Source organism: Lithobates pipiens, unplaced genomic scaffold (genome assembly GCF_037356315.1).
Source record: "Lithobates pipiens isolate NorthernLeopardFrog02 unplaced genomic scaffold, aLitPip1_a1.2 Scaffold_22, whole genome shotgun sequence".
NCBI classification, from domain to species: domain Eukaryota; kingdom Metazoa; phylum Chordata; class Amphibia; order Anura; family Ranidae; genus Lithobates; species Lithobates pipiens.
In genome coordinates, this window is record NW_027507784.1 from 316,417,730 (window position 1) to 316,441,555 (window position 23,826).

General features: G+C 41.5%; 1 protein-coding gene across 3 annotated transcripts in view; it reads left to right on the plus strand.

The window, feature by feature from the left end:
• The window catches only part of CACNA1H (calcium voltage-gated channel subunit alpha1 H), a 364,555-nt gene that overhangs the window by 298,172 nt on the left and 42,557 nt on the right, over positions 1–23,826 (plus strand). For all 3 annotated transcript variants that reach the window (XM_077449411.1, XM_077449413.1, XM_077449412.1), the window contains exons 24-25: positions 22,596–22,747; positions 23,454–23,563. In XM_077449411.1, the coding sequence (XP_077305537.1) occupies positions 22,596–22,747; positions 23,454–23,563 (262 nt within the window). The remainder of the gene's footprint in view (positions 1–22,595; positions 22,748–23,453; positions 23,564–23,826) is intronic.

The window sequence follows — 23,826 nt, forward strand, 5'->3', positions numbered from 1 at the left end:
ATGACTGTCTGTGTCCCTCAATGAATAAGGACAAAAAAAAACTTTTTCTACTCACTATAACATCCTTTTCTTGGAATACAATGGGGAGCATCAGTCCCTCCCCTCTACTTTGGTACAAAACCGAGGCATGATAGCTGTGCGCAGGGTTATTCTAAACTAGTCAATGGGGTTGTGGTACTTAAGGCCAAAAGACTGTGCACTTTGCAAGTGCAGATGCACTCAGTTGATCAAGAGCTTAGTAAATGAGGTAAAGCTTCAGTTTGCAAAGAATAACAAATCACATGCAAGGAAAAAAAAAATGGAAAAAAAAAGCATTTTTGCTTCGACATGATTGGATGATGGAAGTAGCAAGCAACTGAATTGCAAGTTAATAATCAGTTGCCTGTTGATCAGAATATTTCATAGTATACTCTAGCCCTATATTATAGAACTGCTAGTAGACGTTATGGAATTAAAAGATCATTGTGGTCAATAATTCAGCGGATTAAGGTCTGAGGGCCCCATGTTGACCTTGGCATCAGTTATTCATCCGTTGATCTTCTCCAGCTGTGCCATCGCTGTTTTTTTTATTGATTGGCTGCCTTGTACTTGCTGTGTGATCCTTTAGACGACATTATCTCCCAGTCCTTTGTTTATACCATAATATCCACAAAAAAAACAGCTTAGTTCTATCTCCTGATTCCTCTCCATCTCTGTCACTTTCCCAACACAGTTTGCTACAGAACCTCAACAAAGCTTGTTGTTTGAAAGCCATTGATTTGATCTCAGTGGGGTTTTCGCTAGTATGGCTTCTGAAGATGAGGTCAGTCTATTTATCCTTTTTATGGATATAGTCTGTTCTCCAGGTATGTAATAGATGAAAAAAAAAAATTCAATAAAAAGCACGTAAACGTAATAGATTGAGTTAGACATTTCTGGTAATCTTCTCTTTTTAAGCCAGGGCTTCTCAGATTTCCCCCGTGTGCCTGACTTTCAGAACAAGACCTACATTTTAGAGACTTGACCCCTGAAAGGTTCCTGGTTTCAGGATCTGATTGACAACCTAACAATAAAATATTTATTTTACAACATTTCTTTCTGCTTTACTATTTATTTTTTTACTTGGCCTTTTTCAAAGGTTAGCCTATACAGTTGTTTTGACTTTTGGTAGACTTGAGTGTGAAATCACCCAAAGGACATGACAGGTCTAATGTACCTTTAGGGCCAATTTACACTTGTTTTGACTTCAACACACATTAAAGTGCCTACCACTTTACCATGCTTTTTTGATGTGTTTTTTGCGATGCTATAGTGATGCTTCGGTGGTGCTTCCGTGATGTTTCGGTAATTCTTCGGTGGTGCTTTTTTGAAGCTTTAATGAAGCTCGGCAGATGCCCTGTGTGTGTTGATTATCTCACATCACTAAAGGAACATGGAGTATAATTTGTGAAGAGAAGCAAATGCAAGGTGTACACAGGACTGCAAACTAACCATTTAATTTAGTGACAGGCACTTTGACTGGCCTTCAGAGAGCTTTAAAAAAAACATGTTTTGAAGAAAGTGTAAATGAGCCCTTATTGATCCTGCCACTGGTCAAAAGTCAAGTGGCAGCTGTATCTCTGTGTTTGTGCGATTGGCAAGGTGTCAGAAGCGTGAGGCATAGGCCTTACTACGCACATTGTGCCAAATAGCTCAGTCACATCTTAGTAGGTGGTGGGCAGGGGCTATCAGAAGACCCAAACAGCTTTGGGGTATGGCTGCTTGTGGTTATTTGTAGGGATGAGCTCAGGCGTGTTCGCATGGAACACGTGCAGAGCCCGCCAGGAAGTCGGCGCGGCGCTGCGCTAATAACAGGCAGTGAGACATTGCCCGATCTCTGCAGCCGCACATCGGGGCAATGTCTCACTGCCTGTGATTAGCGTAGCGCTGCGCTGACTTCCTGGCGAGCTCTGCACGTGTTCCATGCGAACACGCCTGAGCTCATCCCTAGTTATTTGTTGCTTTCACAAATAAAACAGAGTGGTCAACTGTGAGCAAGACCCCATCCATACACCTTGTTGGATGTTCTTCTGCACCAGAGATCATGAAATGAAGGCTCTCTACACTTTCGGTCCCATTAGCGTGGGACAATCATTTTTAGCAGTGGATTTTTAGGTATTTTTCCTGCTTTGCATTTTCGTAAAAACAATTTTCATATGATGTTAGTACTAGTTTTAGCATGATAGTACTATTTTCATTAATCCTTTTTGATATTATTAATGTAAGGTTTAGGGTTATTGAGTCTGAGGGTTAGGGATTGGCTCAGATTAGGCGTTGGAGGTTAAAATGTTGTACTAAGGCTGAGTTTTGGGCAGAGGGTAAAGTATATCTAAAGCCAAAAATGTTTTTTTTTTTCATTTTGGCCTGCCCTGTAGACTCAAGAAGAAGTACGATGATATCATTCAAATGTGATGAAAATCCCTTCTTAGCCCTTGTACACACGGTCGGACATTCCGACAACAAAATCTGTCTGATTTTTTTCCAACGGATTTTGTCCGAAACGGGTGTTGCATACACACGGTTGGACAAAGTTGTCGGAAAATCCGATCGTTTGGAACGTGATGACGTTCATTCTTTGCCACAGGACTATTTTGTGGCTAGTAGCCAATAGCTCTGGTCTCGTAATTTGATCTGAGCATTCGTGGCACTTTGTCCGATCGTTTGTAGAGAATTCTGATCGGACAAAGTCCAATCGGATCATGTTGGTGGAAAAATTTATATCCAGCTCTCAAACTTTGTTGGTCAGACATTCCGATGGTAAAAGTCAGATGGAGCCCACACACGGTCAGATTATCCGACAACACGGTCCGAACGGACTTTTTCCGTCAGAATGTCCGACCGTGTGTACAAGGGCTTAGACAGTTGTATTTGGAACACATGCCCTCCCACTGGAAGCTTTCTCCTCTATTCCTGTTCTAGTGGCAACTCAAAATTTTCACTTTAACCACTTTACGACCAGCGCATGCCGATGTACATCCATTTTTTGAAGAGGGATATCTCGGTAACGGCAGCAGCTGCTGCCGCAACCGAGACGTCCATCTCTTCAGGCGCTGGTTGTGTGTGCGATAATGGTGGTCTGTGCAGCGGGTTCGCCGCGAGATCAACTCTATCGGCGGCGGGAGAGGTGCCACCCCCCTCCTGCCGCTCTCCCGCACCCTTCGCCGCTTACCGAAGCCGTCAGTAGCGGCGGAGGCGATCGGGTCCTATCGATGGCTGGGTATGGAGACGAGTGAGGCTAAGATGGCCCCCACTCATCTCTATACCATAGGAGGGTGGAAGCGACGTCAAAACGTCACTTCTGCCCATACCTCATAAAGGTATATTTTTTCATTGTAATTTTTTCAAATTAAATTTTTTTTTTATTTTTTTTTTTATTGCATTTAAGTTCAAATATGAGATCTGAGGACTTTTTGACCCCAGATCTCATATTTAAGAGGACCTGTCATGCTTTTTTCTATTACCAGGGATGTTTACATTCCTTGTAATAGGAATAAAAGTGATCCATTATTTTTATTTTATTTTTAAAACAGTGTAAAAATAAATAAAATCAATTAAAATAAATAAGAAAAAATAAAAAAAAGGTTTTTAAAAACACCCTGTCCCAAAGAGCTCGCGCGCAGAAGCTCGCGCATACGTGAGTAGCACCTGCATATGAAAATGGTAGTCAAACCACACATGTGAGGTTTCGCCACGATCAGTAGAGCGAGAGCAATAATTCTAGCCCTAGACCTCCTCTGTAACGCAAAAAATGCAACCTGTAGAATTTTTTGAATGTCGTTTATGGAGATTTTTGAGGCTAAAAGTTTGACGCCATTCCACGAGCGGGCGCAATTTTTAAGCGTGACATGTTGGGTATCAATTTACTCGGCGTAAAATTATCTTTCACAATATAAAATTATTTTTTTATTAAAAAAAGTGAATTTTTTCCCAAAAAAGTGCACTTGTAAAACCGCTGCGCAAATACGGTGTGAAAAAAAGTATTGCAATGACCGCCATTTTATTCTCTAGGGTGTTAGAAAAAAACAATATAAAATGTTTGGGGGTTCTAAGTAATTTTCTAGCAAAATAAACAGTTTTAAACATGTAAACACCGAGTCTGAAAAAGAGGCCTGGTCCTTAAAGTGGTTGTAAACCCTTACAACCAACTTTGACCTATGGGTAAGCCTAGATTAAGGCTTACCTCTAGGTCTAAGAAATATCTCCTAAACCTACACGGTTTAGGAGATATTTGCCGAAAGACAGGCACCGCTGTCTACGGCGCATGCACCGTAGACAGCGGCGCGCAGGCGTACTGAGCACGGCACCCGTCAACGGCGATATGCCACGCGTGGCGGCTCCCGCGCACATGCGCGGGAGTGACGTCATTGCGGCTTTGCCGAATGACAGCGGCGGAGCGGCGAGACCCACCGAGAAGATGGATGCGCCGGACTACAGGGGACAGCGGTGACTTCACTGGCTCCTGTGTCAGGTAAGTGACACATAATGGACTACTATGTTTAGCATAGTAGTCCATTATGCTTTACCTTTGCAGGGAATGAAAGAGGAAGTAAACCCTGATGGGATTACTGATTTAAGTGGTTAATTTCAGGGGACATTGCTGGTAAACTGGAGACAGTGGGGTTGATTAACTAAAAATGAAGAGTCTGGTGCAGCTGTGCATGGTAGCCAATCAGCTTCTAACTTCAGCTTGTTCAATTAAGCTTTGACAATGAAACCTGGAAGCTGATCAGTTTCTATGCAGAGCTGCACCAGATTTTGCACTCTCCAGTTTTGGTAAATCAACCCCCGTAAAAATCCCTAATGGGAACACAGTTTGAATACAGGCATAGAAGTGGATTTATCTTCCAAAGAGTTTGTTTTTCTGTTTGTGGAATCCTGAGATGTACACAGCACTAGTAGACTAGACAGCGTATTTGCTGACCAGACTTTTCTCTGCTGTAGTTAAGTAATCCAGCCTGGTCACCTCTCCTCCCCTAACTTGCAATTGAAAAGTGAAGAAACAGCAGTGCACTGAAGTGCTCATCCTTCTGTTCTCATCACTTGTGCTTGAGAGAAATCTGATTGGCTGCTAGTACTGTCTGTGCCTCTCCTAATCTAAGCACTGCTGACTCAAATTCAGGTACAAGTTGTATTTAATAATGCAATTCATATCGCATTAACTGGAGTTTTATATATCTGCTGGAGTTTATCTTTAAAGGTCTGTGCTCCAAAGTTTACCAAAACATTACAAAACTTAAAACTCAGCCAAAAAAGACAGGTGTCAAGTTTGCATTTAAAGGAGGCAGATGACAAGTGAAGGATTGATATAGATTTTCCTGCGGAAAACATGGAACAATTTTCTCCCAGTTAATGGTGCTGTCAAACGGCATCAAATAGTTTTGGACTGAATTGCTGAGGGATATTGTATAGTATAGGAAAGGGCGGATTCTGGGGATTAAAGAGGTATACTCTACTTCATCTGAAAACAGTCTTTTTCCTGGTTGGTCTATTTTTGTTGAAATAATAAATCACTCTTTGAATTTCATACCTAAGTTGTTACAACAAAAAAGTAGAGCTTATATGAATTGCTTGCAAAACTATTCTATTCAAACACGCTATTAATTAACCACTAACGGACTGCCGCATGCCGATATACAACCTAACTTTGAAGAGGAATAACGTTGTTATCGTTGTTATATATCCTCTTCTTCTTCCGATAAGAGTGGTCTCTGCGGCGGATTTGCCACAAGATCACTTTTATCGGCGGCAGGAGGGGGCCCCTCCTGCCCCTCCCGCCGTGCTCCGATGCCCTGCACTACTTACAGGAGCCGTCGGCAGCGGCAGAGGCGATCGGATGTTACCCCTTGCTGGGAATGGAGATGAGTGAGGGGAAGATGACCCCCACCTGTCTCCATAACATTGCAGGGCGGAAGCGATGTCAAAACATCACGTCCATAGCTCTTAAAGGGCCATTTTTTTATTTTTTAAATGTCAACCTTTTTTTTTGCATTTTAGTGTAAATATGAGATGTGAGGTCTTTTTGACCCCAGATCTCATATCTAAGAGGTCCTGTCATGCTTTTTTTCTATGACAAGGGATGTTTACATTCCTTGTAATAGGAATAAAATTGACACTTTTTTTTTTAAAACAGCGTAAAAAAATAAAAATAAATGGTAAAATAAATAAGAAAAAAAATACAGTTTTTTTTATTAAAAAATAAGACAACAGTCATTTTTTTTATATTGTGAAAGATAATGTTACGCCGAGTAAATTGATACCCAACATGTCACGCTTCAACATTGCACCCGCTTGTGGAATGCGACAAACTTTTACCCTTAAAATTCTCCATAGACGACGTTTAAATAATACTATAGGTTGCATGTTTTGAGTTACAGAGGAGGTCTAGGGCTAGAATTATTACTTTTGCTCGACCGATCGCGGCGTATTAAATGCATGTGTGGTTTGAACACCACTTTCATTTGTGGGCGCTACTCACGTATGCGTTCACTTCTGCACGCAAATACGGTGTGACAGAAAGTATTGCAACGACCGCCATTTTATTCTCTAGGGTGTTAGAAAAAAAATGTATAATGTTTTGGGTTCTAAGTAAAGTTTTTAAATTGTAAACAACAAATCTCAAAAAGAGGCTCGGTCCTTAAGTGGTTAACAGATAAAAAGTTCCACAACCTGAAAGAGACAGGGGTTCATGCCATCACTCACTGTAACTGATCTCCCTCCCCTCAATGTTTTCACTTTATCTGCTTGCTTGCTGATGAGGCAGGACCATTTACCTTTTTTTCAAGAGTTACATATCATTAAGCCTGACTCTAGGCTTTTTTTTTTTTTTATAAAACGCAGCTCAGGCTAGAATACTCACCTCCTGTCCCCTGTTGTAATCCCCTTTCACCACAAGATGCCCTCAGTCTTCCAGATTAATTGGTACTCATTACCATCCTGAGAACATCCTGTCAGTGCATGTTATAGACCCACCCCTGAGGGGGCATCTCTGTGGCACTGAGAGTATAAAGATGCAGAAACTTGGGCTCATGTCATCAGATCCATGCCACTCTGTGTATCTTTGGGGAAAATCCAAAGATGATCCTGCTTGTGACGGTGCTGAAGACATCAATATAACATACATACAGGGAAAATAGCATAACATACATGTGGGGCAGTGAGCAAAGCCTAGAATAGGAGAGATATGAGGATTTTGGTCAGTGTGATGTCCTGTGTTTTGCTTCATTGAATGTCCTATGGCAGGGATATGCAATTAGCGAACCTCCAGCTGTTGCAGAACTACAAGTCCCATGAGGCATAGCAAGACTCTGACAGCCACAAGCATGACACCCAGAATTTTGCAACCGCTGGAAGTCCGCTAATTGCATATCCCAGTCCTATGGAATGCTAGCAGTCTGTTCCTGCATTCTGTTTTATGTGCCCTTCTTGCAAATGTCAATACAAATAGTCCTTATTGTATGGTGCTGCAGAAGGGAGACACCTTTCCACAGGGAACAAATCATTTACCACCTTACAGCATTGTTTTATAAGCCTCTTTTTATAAGCCTCTGACAATAGTGTCTGTGTTGTTTTAATTGGATTGAATTCACTCACCTTTTTTTAATTTTCATTGCAAAGGTGACACCCGCAAGTATGGTCACAAATAGTCTGTGCCAGAACAAGGTGGCAATCAAGGTGAAAATGCCATTGTTCTAAAGGAACTATAAAGCCCCGTACAACACAGATTTTTGTTTCAAGGGTGTTGGCACCAACTTGTCTTGCTTACGCACAGTCACACAAATGTTGGCCAACAATTACGAATGTGGGAACGTGGTGACGTACAAGATGTATGACAAACCATGAAAAAGGAAGTTCAATAGCCAGTGCGGCTCCTTCTGCTTGATTCCGAACATGCGTAAACTTTTGTGCGTCAGACTTGTGTACACACGATCAGAAATTCCTACAACAAAGTTTTGTTGGAGGAAAATTTAAGAACCTGCTAGCCAACATTTGTTGGCGGAAAGTCCGACAACAAATGTTCGATGGAGCATACACATGGACAGAGCCAACAAGCTCACATCCAACATTTGTTGTTGGAAAATCCGATCGTGTGTATGGGGCATAAGGGGGTTTGCTAAAGGAGAAACAAGGGGAAAGAATCAGAAAGGGGCTAGAAGTTTTTTGTAACACTATCTACATATAACATAAATTTATTAATGAAGGCTGCAACTGTAGTCTTCATTCATAAATGAACTGAGGGCAGGACTGGGCCACCACGCTGACAGTTTAGCCCGGCAGATAACACTGTGAGAGAGCAGCTCTTTCAATTTAATCACTGGCGATCACCTGCTATAGGGAGTGATGTCAGCTAACCCTATACAGAACAAGCAGCTGTCACACTGACAGCACAACCTCACTGAATACATAGAGAGACCAGCACTTCAAGTGTAATCTTCAAGACTGAGCTGTCACTTTGACAGCTTGCTTCTGCACAGTGCAGGATATGGCCGGGTGATGTGGAAGAAGGGGGTTCTACCTCAGCTTTCCAGTATATCCTCTGCTTCTGTTCTACCCTGAAAACAGTTATTTTTCTTGATAAAGGAAGCAATTTATGCCCTACTGTGGTGGCCAACCTGTTACCAAACCAATGTTCATGAGTGAGCATAAAGCTAGTCACGTCTCCAAATAGCACTGCTTCCTTGAGAATTGAGCCCGGGCTTTGCTTCTTTTTTTTTTTTTTTTTTATGTATTAGTTGTAAAACATTTGCAATGACATCTGCATTTTTTTCTTTTCTTTTTGTGAATTTTCTCTGACTGCCTTCTATTGTGAGGGCCAGTGGTCTCCGAACTGTGGCCCTCGAACTGGATGCAGCCCTTTGCTTGCTTTATCTGGCCTTTGAGGCACTGTTCAACAATGATGTGACCACCACCATTCCTTCCACTGATACCAACACTGTGGCACTATTTATTCTACTAACTCTAACAGTGGGGCATTATTTCTTCCACTGACACAAAGGGGCATGATTCCTTCCACTGATACCGACAATGGGGCACCATTCCTTCTACTAACACCAATGGTGGGGCACTATTCTTTCCTTTGACATTAACAGTGGGGTACTATTCCTTCCACTGACACTGACAGTGGGGCATCATTTTTCCCTCTTAACACCAATGATGTGGCACTGTTCCTTCCGCTGACACCAACAATGTGGCACAATTTTTCCCCCTTAACACCAATAATGTGGCACTGTTCCTTCCATTGACACCAACAATGAGGCACTGTTCCTCCCACTAATTCTGACAATGTGCACTTTTCTTCCCAGTAACACCAATGATGGGGCACTACTATTCCTCCTCCCACTGACCATTAAGCCTAGTGCCGCGTACACACGACCGAACTTTCCATCAGAATAAACTCTGACGGGCTTTCCGACGGAGTTCCAACCGAATGGACTTGCCTATACATGAACACACCAAAGTCCGTTAGTTTCAAACGCAATGACGTACGATGGGACTAGAAAAGGAAGTTCAATAGCCAGTAGCCAATAGCTGCCCTTGCCTCGTATTTGGTCTGTCAGACTAGCACACAGACGAACGGTTTTCCCGTTAGGAATTGATTCTGTCGGAAAGATTTAAAACATGTTCTATTTCTAGGTCCATCAGAATTTTTGAAGAAAAAAGTCAGATGAAGCCCACACACAATCGGAATATCCGATTAAATAATTCAGTCGGACCTTTTCTGCCAGAAAGTCCAGTCGTGTGTACGCGGGATAGGACATTAAGACTGAAGGTACCCTAGACTTTAGATGACCGACTTCCACTATGGCAGTTTCCACCCAATCTATTGGTCAGCCTTGAATAAACGTTAGGGCTAATCCTGGTCTACATAACAACCAATCAACTAGAATTTTAGAAGGAGGTCAGCAATGGCAGCCCCATATTTTTTGCCATGACTGGTTCACTTTAAGGCAATACAAGACATCCTTGAGTGAAAGCTTAAGCAGGCTCACAGCTGTAATGGAATAATCAAAAATAAAATCAATGTTGGGACAAAGCCTTCTTTAAGAGTACAATATTTTCCATAAAATCTGCTAAAAGTAAATAAAATTAATAGAAATCAATGCTTGGACAGAACCTTCTTTAACAGCACAAAGTTTTCCATAAAATACATCACTATTGATCTGATAACTTGGCTTGTTGCTCAGCGTCTCGAGGGAAGTTACACACCCCGATAATCTGAAATGTATCATGACAAAAAAAAAAAAGACGAGCTTTGTCTATTTGAGGGCCAATTTCAGACTGTTCAGATGCAAGTCGATAGGTTAATCGTCCGTTTCCAGATAGGAAAATAAAACATCTCTGGAGCCGTGATGCAAGGAAAAGATTATTTTAATGACCTAATACCGTGTTATAATCTTTTCCAGGAATATCTGAACAGAATCAATTATATCTTTTTAGTCATTTAAAAAGTCCGAAATCGAGCATAATAAACCAGAAAGAGTCTTTCATCTCTGGAGCATAATTATGAAGCTCTTCATTTGCCGTAGAACATTAAAAATACATTTTATCTGTATAGTTAAGGGGCTAATAAAGCTGAGAGACAACTTGAACCAACAGAAAAAGGCAGCTAGTAGCATTCGCAAATATATATTTAACAGTTCTAAAAGTTGACTTTGTTTTATAATTTAAAAGGGTAAGTCCTCCGAGAGGGGATATTCCAGCATTGGATGGACACAAATATGTCCAACTAGCTTCTGTATGCCTCCCGGAATTCCAATGGTAAGAATTGCTATCTGTAATTCTTATCCTCACTCTATCAAAGAGTGCATCATAAGGGGCGTCCTACTGGGTGAACAATTTTTAATTCATGTGGCAATATGCACTACTCTGACATTTGCAAAAAAGCAATGCTAATGAAAATATCTCATTACACAGATCAGATGTAACCACCAATAGTTGTGTGATTGTCTGTGTTTGATTTCCAGTCTCAGCAACCAATATGCCACAATTTTAAAAGTAAAGACAAAACAGCTCAAGTCACAGCTGGAATGTGTATAGTGTCTTACCTTCCAAAAATGTTTTTCAGTAAGTTGTAGGCCTCGCGCACATTGGACGCTTTCACCATCTCTACTAGAAGCCTTTCCTCCTGGCAGGGGCGTTTTGATGTCATTTTATTAGCCAGAATAATAATTTATGTCTGTGACTGTATAGTTTAATAGGAGCAACACTCCAATGAGATCAACCCTCCTATCAGAAAGCTTCCTGTGCAGTGTCGTATAGCCTGATTGGAAAGTTACAACCTTTCCCAATCCCAGTGTAAATCATACTGTGCAGATGACTACAGCTTACTAAAAAAAGTGATTATTTAAACATGGTAGGTATGTTAATGAAGTTAATGAAACTTTTTAATTAGCTAACTGGTATTGCGTATTTACCGAGTTTATGTCAGTCCAACAGTGGTTAAGGGTTTTGCAGCCCACTTTTATTTAAAATGGAAATAAAAAAATAAATAAAAGTTTACAACACTCCAGTTGCCTATGGAGGGGATTTTCAACAGTGTCAACAGAGTATGCTACGCCACCTGGCTCTCTCCTCAGTAGCAATGCGCCTTTTGGGACTGGTCCCTCACACCTGGTTCTTAGCCCTTGTACACACGGTCTGAGATTCCAACGGAATGTGTCCTATCAGACCGTTTTGTCGGATATTCCGACTGTGTGTGGTCTGCATCGGACTGTTTCCCTCGGAATATCCGACTCGACCAAGTTTTCCAACTTGCCGGTAAAATTTTCCGACAAAATGCTCCTTTTGGACATACTCTGATCATGTGTAGCCTACTCCGACGGACAAAGTGCCACGCATGCTCAGATCAAATTCCTAGACCAAAGCTATTGCCTACTAGCCTGAACGTAGTCCGGTCTAACGAAATAACGTCATCACGTTACATACAATCGGATTTTCCGACAACTTAGTCCGACCGTGTGTATGCAACATCACTTCCGGACCTCTTCTGGAATTAATCAATCGGAATTACTCCGACGGATTTGGTAGTCGGAATCTCCGACCATGTGTACAAGGGCTTAGACCTCTTCTGGTTTGTTCAGCCATAAAGGTTGTAGCCTCCTGGTCCACTAATGTTTTCTCAATGGGGGTTCTTTCTCACTTCCCTAAAACATACGGATTCCCATAGTACCTTGGACTTGCTTAGTTGTCCTGGCTTTCCCAGTCTCCCAATCTCCTGTAGCCGCCTCCACTTTCTCAGCCCAATGGACATAGAGTCCCACCAACGTAGAGTGCAGTCTCTCGAGTGGATCAGTTCCCTCCTGGCTGCAGAACACAGATCTCTCCTGATGGTGCACTTACCTATCTCCAACCAAGGGCACGCAACTTGACACAAACAGCCAGCAGGTCTCCAGTAAGACCTGGACCCACAGGACTGAAGACTTCGTTCCACCTTAGATGCTTTGAAGTCATCAAGCTCCAGACCCTGATCTGGGGCTACAAAACCCAGAGACAACTGAAACCCCAGACCTAATACTCTGGAGCTTCCCACTTTGTCTTTGTGCGAATCCTTTGTGTTTTTTACCCATCCACACACACAGTGGCAGGGCCTAGCACTGTCACATTTGTTTTAAAGTGTAAGTGTAGGCAGACATGAAAGGTACTTCAGATATGTTTTCATAGAAAATATTAAGATGTATTTTTTAAAGTGCCTCATTCTGCATTTGTACTAGGCTCTTCTAATCTCCTACGTGTCAGCATTCATACTAAGAGAGCGGGAAAGAGTAGGGCGCATTTAAGATATGTAACACCTAGATCCATTAGCTCTGTATTTATCTGTTAGCTTACATTTACACTTTAACCATTTGAGCTCTCATACATCTATATATTCCATATGGACAAGAGCAATTATTACATTTCCCTCTGTGAGCCTGTTTAATTTAGCAATAACGTTGTCACTATTTAATATAAGAAATCCTTACATAAGTTGTTTTTTTTTTTGGGGGGGGGGGGGGGGAACGGCTTTCTTTTGGCAATATTGGCTTGCAAAGCATATTTTATATTCTATGTACAGTAATTTATAGACAAAAAGGCTTTTTTTTTTCTATTTTGGCCAGTGTAAGTTTATTCTGCTGCCCTATATATAAAATGTATGTTTCTGGTACAAAGTATATGCAAATGATAAAGGTTGTTTGTTTGTTTTTGTTTTTTTCGTTTTGCAATTTTTTTTTTTATGTCACACTAAAAAATTACCACGCAAAACTAAAGAGAAAAAGGCAAAAACTGTAGAAAAATAATAGCTAAGGAGAGAAGGGGAGGAAGGAGCAGCTTGAGGTCATTTCTATTAACTAATGCTGCGTACACACGACCGGACTTTTTGACGGACTAGGTCCAACGGTCTTCCTGACGGACTTTCCGAAAGGCGGAGGTCCGACAGACTTTCTGAAGGAACGGACTTAGCCACACACAAACGGACTAAGTCCGTCGAAAGTCCGTTAGTTTTGAACGCCATGACGTAAACGGGACTAAACAAGGAAGTTCAATAGCCGGTAGCCAAGAGCTGCCCTTGCGTCATATTTGGTCCGTCGGACCAGCACACAGATGAACGGTTTTGCCCATTTTTAGTCCGTCGGACTTGAGTCTGTCGGATTAATTTGAAACATATTCTATTTCTAGGTCCGTCTGATTTTTTTTAAACGGTCAGACTATACCACACATGATCGGATTGTCCGACGGACTGATCCCATCGGACCTAGTCTGCCGGAAAGTCCGGTCAGTGTGTACGCGGCATAATGGTTAATAAATGGTTTAAAAAGAATACATGTTCTTAAATTTTTTTGGACTTGTAAGGCTTCCTTAATTGGTGTCATATGCAGTCTAATGCCCCCTACACACGGTCGGAAATTCCGACGGAAAAAGTCAGAACGGATTATGTTGTCGCAAAATCCGATCGTGTGTGGGAATTTCCGACAGAAAAAGTTTGAGAGCTGGATCTAAAATTTTCCCACAACAAAATCCGATCAGACTTTTTCTGATCGTGTATAGAGAATTCCGATGCATAAAATGCCACGTAAGCTATTGGCTACTGGCCTCTACGTAGTCCCATCGTATGTTTTGTACGTCATCTCGTTCTGAACAATTGGACTTTGTGTGACCGTGTGTCTGCAACACAAGTTTCGGCCAAAATCCGTCTGAAAAAATCTGACGGATTTTGTGGTCGTGTGTATGGGCCACAGCTTTGCTCTCCATATGGATGAAATAGTAACGATGACACTTGCCGACTGTCTGCAATGCAGTCTGACAGACTATTTACACGGCTGCATTTTGACAGATGCTTCTGCTATGTAATACATAGCAATTCCCAGCTGTCATTTTGAGGGTAATTGTCAATAATAGTTGCGTGGGGAGCGACATCAGGGGGAGAAAAGCAGGACCTTCCTGTAGGAGATGCATCCTAGAAACGTAGCTGATGTTTTTAGGACATATCGCTCATGTTTAATATCTGGAAATGGTTAAAGTTTACATAAAGTCAAATAGAAGTCAAATAGTCAAATAGATAAGGCCCTGTTAGTTTCTTTCTTTTTTTTTCAGCCTAATTGGGACAACACTTACCATATTTATTGGTGTATAACATGCACCCCAATTTAAGAGGGAGGTTTCAGGAAAAAATAAATAAAATTTAAAGCAAAATAATGGTCAGTGAGAACCAATGCAGCCTGATTAGTGCCTATATGCAGCCTCAATCCAGCCTAATCTGTGCCCATCTGCAGCTTCAGCGCAGCCTGTTCTGTGCCCATCTGCAGCCTGATCTGCGCCCATCTCCTTCATCAATGCAGCTCACCATCTCTCATATGAAATCACGAGCCGTCATCTGTTTCCTCGGCTCTCATTCGCAGTCACGTACACAGTCCTGCCTCCGCCATCAGCATTGGACCGTCTCCTGTGATAGACAGAACACTGGTCCAATGCCGGTGGCAGAGGCAGGACTGTGTGTGTGACATGCAAGCCGAGTTAGAGCCGAGTGAAAGACAAGCGGAGGGCCGAGTGGAGAGGAGATGACGGTTCAGTTATTTTCAGCGGCACTCATCCCCCTCCTTCCCCTCCGAGGTACGCTGTCGGTGTATAGCACACACCCGCGATTTTCCCCCTCTTTTCAGGGGGGAAGGTGCGTGTTATACGCTGATAAATATGGTAATTTATATTTGTTACATGTCCCAATTCACATAGCATAACAAAATTTAAAAAAACTTAAAAAAATGCTGGTTACCTTTTTTTTTTTAAAGTCCTTGGTAGTTCCCTTTGTTTATGAGGGGGCTGGGCAGCAGGGTTTGCTATAATTAACCCTGTCTGTGCTGTGCAGACAGATCTTCATTATCAATTGTAACTAGATTTGAATGCTGTTTGTCCTAACAAAGGTTTAAGGCGGGTTCACACAGGTGTGTGCTGTCCGACATCGCATGTCATTAGTTCTGCACTGCTATGCAAATCAAATGCGATGTCTGTGCGATGCAAATTTAGCCATACAGATTGTAAGGCTGAATTTGCATTGCATTCGGACCAAAGTCGTGCAGGACCCTTTTTTTTTTTTGGTCTGCACCAGAATCGAATCCCATGGGTTTTCACACCCAAGCGATCCGATTCCTATCCAAATTGACAGTTCGCTCTGTGATATGCAAACTGATCTGGGGCTGTCATTAACTTTGTATTGATACTCCCAGCGGTTCGCATAAGTAACTTTCTGCGAGTCAGGTGCGATGCGGGAACCCGCAGTGGATTTGCAAGGTTTCCCGCATCGCATAAATGTGAACCGAGCCTCAAAGTATAGATGCTGGATTTCTTGCATTGTGGATTAACCACTTCAGCTCTGGATGATTTTACCCCCTTCATGAACAGGCCATTTTTTTGCTATTCAGCACTGTGCTACATTAAAATAGCGATTGTGTGGTCATGTAACACTGCATTCAAATTGAATGTATATCATTTTTTCACACAAATAGAGCTTTCTTTTGATGATATTTGACCACCATTGGATTTTTTATTGTTTGTGATATAAACGAAAAAAAGACCAAAAATATTTTTTTTTTTAAAAAAACAATATTTTTTACTTTCTGCTATAAAACATATCCAATAAAAATTATAAAACAAATCTAATTTCTTTATAAATTTTGGACAAAATGTATTCTGCTACGTTTTTGATAAACAAAATCCCAATAAGTGTATACTGATTAGTTTGTGTGAAAGTTATAGTACCTACAAACTATGGTATGTATTAGAGGTCGACCGATATATCGGCCGATATTTGGCGTTTTTTAAATAATCGGCATCGGCCGATTGTGCTGATAAAAAGCCGATTTAGAACTACTGCGGGACTTTGAAATGACTTCTGTATAGAAGTCAGTGTGAGTTGCCTGAGTCGTCATAGCAACACTTTCCTCCTCTCTGGGCAGACTGCCAAGAAAAGAACTAAATGATACAATGTTTACACTTGAATGAATGAAATCATCTCTGTGTGTAGAAGTTCTCAGTTTAACCATTTAAAGACTAAATCTTTTCTGACACTTGTTGCTTACAAGTAAAAATCCTGTATTTTCTGCCAGAAAATCACTTAGACCCCCCCAAAAATTATATATATTTTTTTAGCAGAGATCCTAGGGAATAAAATAGTGGTTGTTGCAATATTTTATGTCACACGGCATTTGCACAGAGGTCTTTCAAATGCATTTTTTTGGGAAAAAAATACACTATTTAAAAATAAAATAAAAACAGTAAAGTTAGCCCATTTTATTTTTTTCGTCCAAAAGTTTTGACTACCTGTTTTTATTTAACACATAGGTATTTTTTTTTTTTTTTTAAATCTAAATCATACATACAAGTAAACTGATTGGAGGTTTGTTTTGTTTAATAAATGTTTAAATGTAAGAAATTTTCTGTATCACTTATGAAGAATGCTTTCACACTGGAGCGGGCAGGCGTTGATGGTAAAACGCAAGTTTTAGCGGCTCTTTACCATCATTTTAGCGGTGCTATTTGGCTGCTAGTGGGGCACATATAACCCAGCTAGCGGCCAAGGAAGAGGTTAAATGCGCCCATGAAGCACTGCTGCCAAATCGCATTGCATGCGCTTCGGCAGTGGTGCCCATTCATATCAATGGGCAGGAGTGGTGGAGGAGCGGTATACACCACTCCAAACGTGCTGCTTGCAGGACTTTTTTTTAAGATCCTGCCAGCGCATCGCCTCAGTGTGAAAGCACTCGGACTTTGACACAGACTGCAGGGGAGCCATTTTGCAGGCACTTTACAGGCGCTATTTTTAGCCCAAAAGCGCCTGAAAAACGCCCCAATGGGAAAGGTGTGTTAGATCAAGGGGGATTTAAAAAAAAAAAAAAATAATAAAAAAGGAAAAAAATAAATAAATAAAATAAAATCGGCCTAACATATCGGCCCAAAAAAATCGGCATCATATATCGGCTATCGGCCGCCATGATTTCTAAATATCGGCATTGGCCAGAGAAAAACCCATATCGGTCGACCTCTAGTATGTATACTGGAATAAAAAAAAATGTTTTAATGGCGGCGATCAAAGACTTATAATGGGACTGCAATAGTACAATGGGCGATCTAACACTAACTGATGCTTGGGGGGACTGACTAACTGCCACTGACATCACCAGTGACATTAATACAGTGATAAGTGATAATACTATACACTGTCACTGTGCTAATGACACTGGGTGAGAATGGGTTAACATCTAGGGCAATCAAGGGGTTAAATGTGTGACTAACTATGTGTAATATGTGTACAGTGTGCTGCTTTTACTAACTGATCTCTAAGTTTCTCGTCCCTGCTTTGCCCCAGTTCTGGGTGGGTCCCTGCCAATGTCATGTGACGCCATCTATACAGCATAAAGGAGGTGAGGGAGCCCACCACCTGGGGTATATATCATCCCAGTAGATGCCCGCCCACCTTTGCTGTGGCATGAGGTGGAGAAACAAGCATGCCCTCACCCATCGGTGCCAACAACTGGCACCACCCGTGGGGCACGCTTGAGCATGATGCTGATGCGCTGAGGTCAGACCCCGCCCCCATCGGACATCTGGGATGGACGGAGGGTAGAGAGCCGAGCGCATCGCAACCCCGGAAATGAGACGACCATGTTCCAGCCCTGCCGCCCATGATCTGGGCTGGCTAAAAGATGGTGATTTTCTATCAAAAGGGGATAAGTGTAGTGATCCTTCCTGGCATATCTTCACGGGGCTGAAGCTGCCTTAGTCCTAGGACGAGCCAACCTTCCCCTCCTTTATATGATCCTGTGTGGATAAGTACATTTCTATATATATTCACTCTGATAACTGTACTAATTTGAATTGCGTTTTTTCTGAATTAAAAATTACCATTATATGCCTTACATTATTTAGTAGTGACACTGATGTGTTGCTCTGCACATATTCTCTGCATTATTTATTCATTTTTATATTTAATATTTTCTTCCTTTGTGACACTGAGGATTCATATTATAGTGTAATATATTCACTTATTGTCCGTTATTATTAGGGACATCAGTAATTATTTAATTCAACACGTGTTTAGCAATTTTTTTATATATGTATTTATGCTGGGGTTTGGATGTGGATCGACCCCCAAAAATATATATATATTTTTACTTATATCTTATTTCTTATAGATTATATTTTTTATTTTTACTTTATTTATTTATAATATTTTTATAATTAATTTCTAATCAAGGGATTTTACCCCCCTTTTTTTCCACCTGTTGTTTAGCACCTTTTAATTAGCACATTGCACTTGGATGCTGTTTTGGCTAGATTATAGATTGTCCACTATATGGTTGGATATTTTTTTCTTCTTGGGATGATTTAATCTAACACACATTCTTTATTGATTGCACTCACTTTTTTTTATATATTATATATTTAGCACTTTGCCTTTGTCTTTGGAAGATAGCGCAGCACTATTTACTGTAATTTTCAAGTCTTGCCACAGTTTCTCAATTGGATTTAGGTCTGGACTTTGACTGGGCCATTCTAACACATGAATATGCTTTGATCTAAACCATTCCATTGCTGCTCTGGCTGTATGTTTTGGGTCGTTTTCCTGCTGGAAGGTGAACCTCTGCCCCAATCTCAAGTCTTTTGCAGACAGGTTTTCTTCTAAGATTGACCTGTATTTGGCTCCATCCATCTTCCCATCAACTCTGACCAGCTTCCCTGCCCCTGCTAAAGAAAAGCATCCCCGCAACATGATGCCACCACCATGTTTCACGGTGCGGGTGGTGTGTTCAGAGTGATCTTCAGTGTTAGTTTTCCGCTACACGTAACGTCTTACTTTTAGGCCAAAACAGTTAATTTGTGGAAAAAATGTGAAAACCATTTTTCTTCCACTTCACAATTATGTGCCACTTTGTGTTGGTCTATCACATAAAATCCCAATAAAAAACATTCACGTTTTTGGTTGTAACATGACAAAATGTGGAAAATTCCAAGGGGTACGAATAGTTTTGCAAAGCACTGCATATTTAAATGACAGTTTTTGTGCCGTGCAGTTCAGCTTTAAGACTCCTAAAGAACCAAACTAGATCAGAAATAAAAACAAAGGAATATAACATTTTTCAATATGTTTGCCATCTGGTGCCCCATTCTGTGTGCATGAATGTGCCACATTTCAGGCGGGTCTCCAGAGGGGTCTGCTTAGCGTTAAAGGCTTGAACTGTTTTGCAGTGCCCGCTGACATCTCCTGTACCCCATCATGCCATTCATACTGGAGTGGTACTTGAGTTATTTTCAGACACAGACAAGACAATGTATTTAGAGGTTAGACAAGATAAGATTTTATTCTTTGGGGTGTTTTTTTTTTTTTTTTACTGCTTCAGTCAGATAACTTGTTTGTCTGGGTACAGTAATTAATTGTCTGCCAGCATTACTGGCCTAATCTCTGTGCTTCATTCTTCAGTGTGAGCAAGCTGCCTTCTATAGACAGTTTAAAGCCCAGGTACAAAACAAACAGGTATGCAAACTCTTACAGCTAGTTCTATATAGAAAACAGCCACAGACTGAGTTGAGAAGCCTGCCCCATGCCAGCACACTGTAGAAAAGGACCATTGCCCTCTATGTTGGAACAGTAGCCTCTCGGCAGAAGTCTGACACCTCTGCTGAGTCAGAGCTCTCCTATCAGTCAAAAGCATGAACTTTGCTTATTGCAAAGGGGGGTGATGGACCTCTGCAGAGAGACCACTTCTATCTTCTTATTGGCAAGACTTTTAATTCAAACATCCAAAATAGAGTACAGATTATTTAGGTGCCCGCAGGGGATGTGCCAGGTGTGCCTAGTGCCTGGTCTTCCCCCCCGTGTTTCCCGCCCCCGCGGTGATGCTGGCTTCCCTCCTTCTCTTTCCTCTCCCCCCAGCTGCTGCAGGGGATGTTTCAGGATGGAGAGTGGAGGAAAGGGCTAGTCAATATGTTATTTACCAGCTCCTTCCTTTTCTAAATGAACACAGTGAACACATTCACTTACTGTGTCCATTCATAACTGGAGCATAATAAACTGTGTTTACTAGGCTTCAGTTAGCGAATGAACAGGAAGCCGCTCAGCACAGAGCACTTCCCACTTATTCACTGTCCAGTGCAGCTGAGGCTGCAGAGAAAGGCGTGTGTGTTTGAGTTTTGGGGTGCACACCCTAATGCATTAGGCTGTGCACACCTATGACATGGTCAATTCAGCACAGGCCAACTTAAAGTGGAACTTTACTCTCCCACTCAATATTGATTATTTTGAATCCTCATGCTGCTAGCATTAGTATATAGAGAGGAAAGTATATCAAATGTACTTGGCTTAAACTTTTTATTTCTCCAGTTACTTCTTGGTTTCTTGCCTAAGCAAATGATGTCCTACATGCCAGGAGTCTTCAGGAGGGAAGGAGAGGAGGAGGGTTTTTCAGCTAAGCACACCCTCCTGCATGCCTGAGCTTAGGGCAAATGGATTTCAGGAAGTAAATGTTACATGAATCATTTGCCCATACTCAAGATGGCCACGGATAGAAATGCTGGCGGGGAGGGGAGTCAAAGTGATTTCTCAACAACATAAAGCATAGAGACATGGATGTGTTGTTGGTTTGTGGTGCTCAGACGTGCAGGGAGGATCCTCTTTAAGACATATTTTTATTAAGTTTCAAATAGAGAGGGGATAAGGAGAAAGCTGTCAGGTTTTTATTTTATTTTAGTCCATCATAAATATTTTTCCCCACTTCCTGTCCCACTTCCTGTCCCTGTGTCACCCATACAAGAAATTGCAGGAGCTGTTGTTATAGGGACAGGTAGGTGCAGACAACAATGAAAATATTATCAGAGGTTCTAACCCTTGCTGATCCTACTAAAAAATAGCTTTTGTGCCCTGGTTATATACATTTCCTATCATTACCTGTCCTGACAGGAAGTGAGGAGAATCTCCTTAGACGGGTCGCAGACAGCAGTAATACCTAGGAGGCTCTATCCCATCCTAAACCAACAGGTTTGGTTGAGTTTGGGCTTTAATCTAAAACTTTCCTAAGACAGTCAATTGTAATTATGCAAAAATCTTGATATTAGTTCTTAACGTATAATATTTTTTCTACTAGATTGCTTAAAAAAATGAATGTTTGACTTCCACCCTACCCTTTAGCTTTTTCACTTTGACAACAACTCTGGAACTGAGTCAATGGCCTGCCGATTTGTGACAGGTGCTGTCCTGTCAACTGCCTTACGACTAACATATGCTGTCTACCAGCTCCAAAGTGTGTATGGCATTCTGTGTTTTAGTTCCATTCTCACTACAACCATTTAATGGCTATGATAGGCAGAAGGTCTATGGCTGTGTAGGGTTTGTAAGGAAAGAGCCCATAAAGTTATCTTATTGGTATTGCTTTCTTAAATCATTGATGTCAATGTAAAAAAATCTGGGCCCGGGGCAGGCAGCTTCTACACCCCAGAGGATCTCCACAGTCTCCTTGGCTTGTAGTGTAATGTAACAAAAATGGAAACTCAAGTGCTGCCAAGCCAATGACCAGTAATGTGCTTGTAATCACACTGGAAGAAATAACATACAAGTTCCAGGTCACTTGTAATCTATTCACATTGTTTTCAATCAAGCCCTGGTTAGGGAGGCATTTTTGGACCTCTGAAATGTGCTGGTTACTTTTTGGATTGTCCCCGTGACTGTAATTTTAATAAAGTTGTATCCGAACCTCTTAATGGTGGGTTACTGGTGGCACTTCAGTTTCCATTAAGAAGATTTATAGTCAGAGATGAGGGACAACTTTAACTGAAACATAAAACTTGTTTGACCAAAATTGTAGAAATGGACCATATACAAGGCCTCTAGTATGAGGAAGGGAAGACTGTAACTTGACGAATAGTTGCCTGGGATCTGGGCTCTTTTGTTTACGTTGTCGGCTTATAGTGTTATAGTATATGTCTGTCTGTCCCCGGATCTTTTCGTGTCTGTTTGCTATATGTGTTGGCTCTTGTAGTTTTGTTATGTTGTAGTTTTGTTATTGGTGTTTTGGTGACGTCACTGATAATATTTTTCGGTGTGATTTTTGTTTTTCATACAGAAGCCCAGCGAAGGCCATACTACGCAGACTACTCTCCTACCCGGCGTTATATACATACACTGTGTACCAGCCACTACCTGGACCTCTTCATTACCTTCATCATTGGCATCAATGTGATCACCATGTCCATGGAGCATTATAACCAGCCCAAGGTAGGCTGGAATGATCGGATTTTGGTACATGACAATTCTGACAATGAAATGGAGATCCAGTCAAAATATTTTTTTTTTTCGAGCTTTGGATAGTGTGTATGTGTGTGTGTGTGTGTGTGTGTGCGGGTGTGTATGTGTGTGTGTGTGGGGGGGGGTGGTGGATGGTGGGAGGTTGAACCTCTGTCAGATTTTTATTGTTGTCTGTATCCTTATTGGGAAGACTTTCTGTCCAAAGACACAACAGGAATTGAGAGCACATTTGCATGGACCAGCATGTGGCACCTTTCATCATGATGTTATACTGCTGCTTGAGTCCTCAGGACCATGTGAGGACCCCATTGATGGACCCAATAGGAAGTGTCCCCATACCGAGGTGGCAACAGAGTTGGTTAAATGTTCCTGAGTAAATAAACTCTGCATTGGCCTCACTGAAATCAGGCACTGTTGACCATCCCCAGAGGGTCCTCCTGCCTTCATCTTGAGCAGCCCGACATCCTCTTATGAAAAATTATATAACCGACTCTGTTCCCCATAATATATTGTCAATATCTTGTGTTTTTGAAATCTTTGTCTGGAAGGGAGTAAACCAGATGGGTGCAGACATCCTTTCTATAAGTGGGGTCACAAAGTTCAATCTCAGTATGGCCAGATGGGACCGCCATGATGTGGAAAAGTCTAATCTCTGCCTGTCTTTTTTTATTCCCAGTCCCTGGATGATGCCCTGAAATACTGCAACTACATCTTCACCATCGTCTTTGTTTTCGAGGCTCTTCTCAAGCTAATTGCCTTTGGATTTAGAAGATTTTTTAAGGACAGGTATGTTGTGGCGGCCATAGTACAAAATATCATAATGCTGCTATGAATAGAAGGTTATGGTCAACATGATGACCAGTATACTGCTTCACAGCAATTATCTGACAACACATGGACCCCTAGTAATGGCCGTCATTTATAAAATGCTCTGAAAGAGGAACCATCTGTATTACACTTAGGCATTCAATAAGACTTCTCTATTCTGTTGCCAACTGTCATTTCCCATTATATTCTTAAATCAGATTGGCTGCTGAGGCAGCCAAGAC